This window comes from Pimephales promelas, chromosome 21 (genome assembly GCF_988280905.1).
Source record: "Pimephales promelas chromosome 21, fPimPro1.hap1.1, whole genome shotgun sequence".
NCBI classification, from domain to species: domain Eukaryota; kingdom Metazoa; phylum Chordata; class Actinopteri; order Cypriniformes; family Leuciscidae; genus Pimephales; species Pimephales promelas.
Genome location: NC_142789.1, coordinates 19,500,510 through 19,509,287, shown reverse-complemented (window position 1 = coordinate 19,509,287; position 8,778 = coordinate 19,500,510). Strand labels below are relative to the sequence as shown.

Genomic DNA, 8,778 nt, shown 5'->3' with positions numbered 1-8,778 from the left:
CTTACTGTAGTAATAACAGTAAATGATGCATTATTACATGAACCTAACCCTAACCACACTCCAACCCTATAGTAAGTACATGTTGTTAATTACATTTACAATTACAGCAATATAATTAATATTACTCAATACTTAAAGGAGTAGTTCACTTTTTTTTAAAAAAAAAACTTTTGCTGATAATTCACTCACCCCCATGTCATCCAAGATGTCCATGTCTTTCTTTCTTCAGTCGAAAAGAAATTAAGTTTTTTTTATGGGAACCAAACGGTTCAAGGTCCAAATGAGAGTTTCAGTGCAGCTACAAAAGGCTTTAAAAGACACCAGACAATGAATAAGGGTCTTATCTAATGAAACGATCGGTCATTTAAAAAATAAATAGTAAAGTTTAAGTTTTATAAGCACAAATGCCCGCCTTGCTCTGTTCTGTGATGAGCGTTCGTGACTCTCCTGTTCAAACTCGTTCATCAAAATGAACAAATCTTTTTTCGAGTCATGACTCGAAGGGTCCAAGAGAAGACCCTTATTCATCGTCTGGTGTCGTTTAAAGCCCTTTGAAGCTGCACTGAAACTCTTATTTGGACCCTGAACCGTTTGGTTCCCAATGAAGTGCATTATACGGAGAAAATCCTGGAATGTTTTCATCAAAAACCTTAATTTCTTTTCGACTGAAGAAAGAAAGACGTGGACATCTTGGATGACATGGGGGGTGAGTAAATTATCAGCAAAAGTTTTTTTTAAAAGTGAACTACACCTTTAAATGTTTAATTACACTGTAACAAGGAAACCTGTAACTGACGTGTAACTGAAACTATTTAGCTGGGATTCATCATATTGATTGAAAAAAGTGAGAAATGACTGAATAAATTACTTTTAAATTGTTAAAAAAAAAAAAGATAAATTCTGTTCTTTTGAACGTTCCATTTAAAAAAAAAAAAACTGTGGCGGAAAAGGGATTAAAAAAATTGTCTAGATTACATATTGTTTGATAATACTAGAAAAATGTCCAAATCAAACTAATGATATAATGTTGCAACATCCAGAGGTCCAGAGTAGTACAAAATTGCAAAATTCTTTAGGAAACATATTACAAGCCACTTTAAAAACCAAAAAATGCAAAAGAGTGTTATGAGGTGCTCCAGCATGCGTCCCCCAGGTTCATTCAGCATTGCGGTGGCATCACTGCTCCCTCTTTTTCAGAAACTGGAGCAGCAGTGAGATCAAGCGGTGCCCTCCTCCCTCTGCCCACTAATCCCTGAAAGATGATCTATCTCTGTCCCGCTCTAACGCTCACTCGCTCAGGACGGTTACGGAAGAGGAGGAGGCCCCATCCTTATCAGCCAGACAGACACCCATCCCGCTCAGGGGGTCCAATCCTCCCCTTTCTGCCCGTTCCATAATTAGATGAGGTGTCTAGGTCTGGCCAGGGATTTGGCCAGGGCCTTGAACTAGGTCGGTGGGTGATAGTGTTGTTGTCTTTTTTCTTTTAACACCCCCCCCCCCTCCCAACCGCTCGGGCTAATATCAGTTTTATTTGTCAAACGAATATCTCTGACACACAGTGACATGGTCAAGATCATTACGTTAAGTGCTGGAGGACATATTGACACTGTTAAGAGGTCTCAATGGACTGATGTTCACTATGAATAGGCCGTGCAAACATATCTGTGATTGGATTAGATTTTTTTTTTTTTTTTTTTTTTGTGCTGATTCTGAGAATAAGATGAGAACGAAAAAACCTGGCTCGTACACCTATATAAGAATTACATGAGTCGACTGATGCATGACTATATGGAAATATATAATTTGGCAGACAAGATTTTGGACAGTTGCCCATTATATGGAAATAACCAGAGAAATGCAAGCTTGCATTTCGGCCCTCGGGCTCTGACGACCGCCCTTCATGGATTACTAATGTATATTACCATTATTGGCACTTTAGTGACAGTCTGCTTTAATTAACTGTTTTGGGCCATTTCAGCATGTATTGACGCAACGGCTTATTGATGCAGTGACGCTGGCCATATGGATCGGCCGACATATTTCACTGAAGCATTAGTGGCTGTATCGTTCTGTTCAGATGATGATAGCTCATTCTAATCATCAATTTTGTGAAAAGATGTAATGATGTCATACCAGGACAGTCACATATGCTTTCAAATCTTCTTGTTTTAAGATTCTGAAGGCAGTTATTAAATGTTCTGAATTCCCATGATCCTTTATTAACTTTTACTTTACAGAGAAATTGATGTATGAAGCCACTAGAAAAAGACAGTGCCCGCTGCAAATGAATAGTAACAGAAAAGCAAAAATAGGCTACTACTACTCCCTTTCTAATCACAAAAAAGCTGTCACTCATTTTAGTTTATTCCGATCTCACAAAGTTCTGTTATAATCAATGAAGCTGCCTACACATTGAATCTCTCAATATGCCAGTTATGAGCATGCAAAACTCAGCACTGAACAAATATTCTGGCGTTTTGAGAGGTGAGTGGATTCTGTTTCGCCAATATTCTATAATTACGTAGAAAACTGATCCTAGACCAGCAGTTATGGGCAGCTTTTCCCTTTAAAAGCAATCAGAAGGCAGGGGAAGCCTAAGCCTATACTTGCACCTGTAAAACATTTTTATTTTAAATTGTTGCTGTGCTTGTGGCTTTTAGAGTGACAATTTATTTGTTTTAGATATTTCTATCGCCCATAAAGTCATGTGCTGCACTGTGAGGGATAGACTTACTTTCAATGGCATCCACTGTAAAAAGATGTATAAAACTCCTAGATCACTTATACTTTTTCGCAGCTCATGTTTTCTGTCTATTGAAATTTCTTGGAAAGACATTTTTGCAGTGTTTTTTTTTTCCAGCAGAACAATCCTAAAAACACATTAAATAACAGTGCAACCCACTGAAGAGATGTATCCATCACACACAGCCTTGCTTTCATTCCCGTTAAAAATCAAAGATGGCTCTGCAGTTAAATGAGGTCTATATAAATGTTATAATATAATATATAATGCTAATTGGCAAAAATTTCACTTATACATACATTTGAACCTAAAATCTTGATGTTCATTTAAACAAAAAAGTGCATGGATTGTGTCAGATAGCTAAAATACACATACTAATGGCAACACTGAAGGCATGCCTGCAAGTGTGCTACTTCCAATTATGAAAATGGAGAAATACATCACACAGACTCATGAATATATGACTCTACATGTGCCAGACTGCCTTGAAGGTCTTGTCCTATTTAAGTTTTTGCTTGTAGCATTTAACACCTCTTCAGTTAGCATCTCTTTCTCTCTCTTTCCATCCGCTGCACTGTATAGCTGTGCCTCGCTGGATGGAAACTTTCACCCCCCCCATCCTTGACACTCACACACCCACATGCACACAAACACACACACCACGACAGAGAGCGGTGGGTGGAAGGGGAGGAGACTGTGTCTGGTATGGTTGAGCTGTTTACAGTGTGGGTTTATAAAACAGCAGACGAGGGGGAGTGTCCCTACAAAGAGGGAGCAGGGAGGAGAAACGGCAGACAAGGATAGGGAGAGTGACTGAGAGGAGAGAGAGCGTCTGAGAGAGAGAGGGTCCGCAGGACAGAGTGATAAAACAGCAGGCAGACGCTGGAGACATATTTTTTTTTTTTTACTTCCACCACAACAGCTACAACAGAGGAGATGCTTCTGTGAGGAGAGCAAGTGATTGTGCATAGTAAGCAGAAGTGCTATTCATTTCTATAGTAAGTACTACATTTTATTTATATTAAAAAATTATTGTTTGTATGTGTGTGTTTATATATATATGTATATATATACATGTGTGTGTATTAAAAATATAGTTAAGTAAATTAAATGTCTGAGTGTGTTTATGTATATACTGTATATATAGAGAGAGAGTTGGGATATATATGTATACATAAACACTCGCAGACATTGCTATATATTTTAATAACACACACACACACATGTAACTGATTCAAATGACATTTAAATATGTATGTCGTTATCAACAAATACTACTTCATTTTTAAAACAGTGTTTGTATTTAACAAATGAAGTTTCTAAGAGGTCACTGAAGACACGTCTGTATTTATTTCAGGATAAAAGCAGGAATTGAGGAGTTGCTGCATCTTAGAGTGTCCTGTCATGGATGACTCTAGGGAACCTACTGAATAGATCTCAGCGCTGCATCATGGTTCAGCAAAGAACCCACAAATACTTGTCAGTCATGGACAGCAATTCTACCAGAGAGGTGTTTGTGGGACTGGCCGCAGAAGACGATGCTGAGGTGTTCGGAGAAGTACCTTCTAACAAAGATCCCAACTGGTGCAAAACTCCAACTGGGCACATCAAAAGACCAATGAACGCTTTTATGGTCTGGTCCCAGATTGAGAGACGGAAGATCATGGAACAGTGGCCTGACATGCACAATGCCGAGATTTCAAAGCGCCTCGGAAAACGCTGGAAACTACTGCCCGATTATGAGAAGATACCCTTCATCAAAGAGGCCGAAAGATTGCGCCTAAAGCACATGGCTGACTATCCTGACTACAAGTACCGGCCCAGGAAAAAGAGCAAGTGCTCTACCCCTGTGAAACTTAGCGAGAAGTTGCCTATGAAATCCAGCAAGCCCCATTCAGGAAGATCTAGTGGGCTCTCCTGCAAAGGGCTAAAGATCAAACCTGCTTCTACCAAGCATAACGGCAATAAACACAAGAGCTACAGCGAGAGCATGAGTGATGACGACACGATGGATGTAAACTTAGAAAGTCCAGTGACTCTGCAAGACGATCACAACCCGTCAAGCCACTTTGTTCTTCACCAGCAGGCCTCTGAGGACCAGCAACCAGTTCCTGAGCTCAGAGTGAAAGTGCCCATCTCCCAAACCAGCAGCATCCAGAGTCTCTCCTCAGACAGCGAGTGCCAGGCTCCCCCGGATTCCACGATGAGCGAGCCACAAGGGTCGACATCTGCAAGATCCTCCACACCGACCTCAACCAGCTCCTCCTCTTTGGTGTCATCAGCCTGTTCAGATGAGGAACTGGACGAGGAACTCTTGCATATCATCTCGAATAGTATGCCCATGGACTGTTCTGCTCTGGACAAGGATTTTGAAGCATTTAATGCCAACTCAGGATCCCATTTTGACTTCCCAGATTACTGCACTCCAGAGGTGAATGAAATGATTTCTGGGGACTTGCTTGTGCCCAGTATCTCAGACCTAGTGTTCACCTACTGAAGTTGAGCCCTTTGTAATGTGATCATGCCTGCATAGCTGCCAATTCGAAAAATATTTTGTCCATATTGTACTTGGACAATTCCTTTTTCCATGTGTTTATTTTTTCTCAATGAATCCCGTAAGTGCTATTGCTTTACTTTCCAAGCATTTCACATCGTGTTGGTTTAGCTAACAGACACACAGGGCTTTGCAGAGCTGTTTAACAGTAAGACATTTAGATCTTGTTCAACACTTCAGAGGAAGCTTGGTGTATTTTTTAGAGACAGAGGACTAAGTTTTACCAGCTGCGTCGATAAACGGTTTCAACTGAAAGCTAGTGTCTCCAAGTATCTGAGAAAATGGACAATTCACCCAAAATTGTTGTCACCATTTACTCCCCTATCTGACTATGACTTTACGAAACACAAAAGAAGATATTTTGAAGAATGTGTCAATTGTTTTTGTTCATACATCCCATAGTCAATGGAGACCAACACTGGACACCATTGACTTTCATTGTGTTTAGAAAAAAACACTGTAAGATTCTTCAAAATATCTTCTTTTGTGTTCCACGTATACAAAAAGGTAAGTAAATGGTGACAAATTTCATTTTTGGCTGAACAAGCCCTTTAAAAACAGCTCATAATGAAAACTCTTAATCATTATTAGTTCAAAAACCATTTCCACCAGTCGTTTCAGTGTGCACAAATATAAAGGTCCACTGACAGTATTACTACATTAATGTTCTAAAAGACCGGGATAGAAATTATGAAAAGGAAATGATGACTGAAACCATTTATTAAAACATGCAGCACTTACAGTAAAGCATCAGTAACCTTGCGGAAGAAAACACTGCAGACACATAATTCATATCCTATCCGTTAATTAGGTAATAGCACTTTCATCACCTTGCCATTGCCACAGACATAAAGACACACATGTGATTTAAAGGCAGCTCTGCATCGGCCCTGCGTGCAGGTGTTTGTGTGTGTGTGTGTGCGTCAATGTGTGCCTGAACTGTTTGGACTATGGACAAAAGGGGGATAAGGTTAGGGTTTGGGGGTTGGGATTGGTTCTTTCAGGGAACTGTGCATCTGTCCATGCAGGCAGCAGCTTTTATGCAGGGGTCGGACTCTGTGCGTACCGAGCGTCTGCCGGGGTGGGGAGGGGTAAGGGAGGGGGGGTTCTGCACCGGTTCACTGAAATGCATGTCATGTCTGCAGTCTGGCTACAGCTGCCCCGATCAGGGCTAGAAATCTGTGTCTGCCAGCTGGCCCCCATTGACTCTCTCAGGGATCGTTTGTCTAGGTCCTAGTGCCTCCCGTAGGTAATTCATCTGTGATGATCTGTGTGTGCTTGCGAGCGTCTTTTTCTCTCCCAGAGAAACCATCAGAAGCCAACCGAAGTGACAGAATGCCCCGATTTCTCAAAACAGGATCCGTCCTCTTTTCTTTCACCCAAATGCACTTACTAATTTCAGCTCAGTTGGTGACCGGGAGACCGGCATTATTTACCTCCCACCAATAGTTGTCAGAGAAAGGACAACAAACCCTGCAGTTCGTATCTTACATAAACCGTTAATCCTCGTCGATTCCCGACGTCCTGTGAAGATGCAGCAGCATGCTGTGCAAAGTGAAGGAACACAAAAGGAAAGGGACCTGGATGTGTGTTTGCTCTTGGTTTAACCTCACTGTTTGGACTGCATAATGACTACTTTTGTCACACTGACCACAGAGGCATAAACAGCCTCCATCTTGATTTGTTTCCTTATTGTAGGAAAGAGTTGACTGAACTAGTTCTGTACAACCAGTATTTTTTCTAGAACATGATAGTTTGCAAAAATCTTAGTTTTATCAAGTGGATATTAGATCGATGCCACATTCGGTGGTCAAACTATACATATAATTCAGGTATATGTGTCTCAACTAAAAAGGGAAATGGAGTTAAACACAAGAGGACCGATAGGAAAGATGGGCACGACTTTGATACGATGCCTTCATTCATAAAACACAAACATGAGAGGATTTTCAATGTGTAAAAAACATTACGTCAACATATATGTATAGAGCAGAAAGATTTAGTGCTTTAAAATCGAAACGTTGGCATTTTAAATGCTCAAAATTGTAGAAACTGTAGTAATAACGCAAACTACTAGAAACCAGTTTCTTTACATGTGAGGCTGGATGGAATTACTTTTAAAATACAAAAATATCATTTGTATTACGAAAAAACAAAAAAACAAACTCAAGTTTGCATGTGTCATAAATAAGGATTTGTGAATAGGTCAAACAAAAGGTTAAGGCCTTCAATCATCAGGGAAGTTATTTCAGGAAAGCGATATATTCACTATTTTAGCGGTTTCTGCACTACTGAAATTGTGAAATGGCTTACCACACCTGAAGTTATCACACAGGAACGAGTCTTTGCATTAAGACGTATTCCAATCAAATCTGTCTCCATACACTCTTGAACAATATCAGGTCATACACTGAACCAATACCGTACCAAACACCAGCAGTCAATTAAACGGACTCAGGACTAAAAACATCAGCCCAATGTGGATCTGCTTTGATTCAGCCATGCACTCTGTTTGGCCATTGTATGTCATTGTTGATGATCTGCAAAATAACTGTATGTAGCATCAAAGGTCAATCTGCAAAGTTGTACCTTTTTAAATATTAAATATTTTAAAATTCCACAATACTTCTGGGTGCATTTTTTTTTTTGGCTGTAAATAACATCATTTAAATGTGTCCTAAAAATGGATTCTTTGCCAGTATGTTTGATCATTTAGTAAATGCTTTATTTTGATTTCATAGACGGTGTCATTTATTTATTCACCAAGAGCACCAGAAAATAGGAACGACACATCACAGATGGCCTCAGGCAAATTAGTGTCAAAGTGATAAATGCAGAAAGCTGTATATAACTGAAGCAATGTAAAAATACCCATCTGGTCGGCACCTCCTACTTCTTGGCTGGGATTAATGAACAGTATTCTGGTGTGATAGAAAACCAAGGGCAATGCTAATTTCACACAGGCCAGACTCAGCTTTCCTAAACCTGTCATATGCGGAGCATGCGCTTCCTCATTTCCATGTCTGGGTAAAAAAAAACAAAAAAACCTGCTGCCATAATCAGTGATTGCCACCAATGGAGTCTTATTACAAAACATGGGCCCAGTCTTCCCTTTAAGGCTGATCTATCCACAGACCAACACAGTGGTTTGTACTCCAACAAACGCAACAAAACCAAGCTCATAACCCCGATTTTAGGCTCAGAGCTAATTTATAATCTCAGAATGGTGCCGTTTCAGCTATTACTGTTACTGTAGGTGAGAAATCTTATGTCGGATCCCCTATGATCATCTTGGAATGTGACAATGATATGACATTCTTGTGAAAAATTAAACATCAAGAGTCTTCAGCTAAAGTACTCACCAGAATAAAAAGATGACCAAACCATGACCATGTTGCCTCAAAATACATTTTTTATTTATTTATTTATTCCTTATGCAATCAGAAGATGACTGAATGGTCGTAAAACCAGCAACTTAAGT

The 8,778-nt window shown here is 39.8% G+C and overlaps 1 protein-coding gene across 1 annotated transcript; it reads left to right on the top strand.

Moving 5' to 3' along the window:
* The first annotated feature begins 3,468 nt into the window (after positions 1-3,468).
* On the top strand, positions 3,469-8,686 carry sox12 (SRY-box transcription factor 12). Its single transcript, XM_039694783.2, has 2 exons — positions 3,469-3,741; positions 4,101-8,686. The coding sequence occupies exon 2, from the start codon at positions 4,152-4,154 to the stop codon at positions 5,238-5,240; it is 1,089 nt and encodes a 362-aa protein (XP_039550717.1). The 5' UTR covers positions 3,469-3,741; positions 4,101-4,151; the 3' UTR covers positions 5,241-8,686.
* The last annotated feature ends 92 nt before the right edge of the window (positions 8,687-8,778 follow it).

What these genes read in the sequence shown, in the direction of transcription:
- sox12 (XM_039694783.2), top strand. Translation starts at nt 4,152, where the DNA reads ATGACTCTAGGGAACCTACTGAATAGATCTCAGCGCTGCATCATGGTT.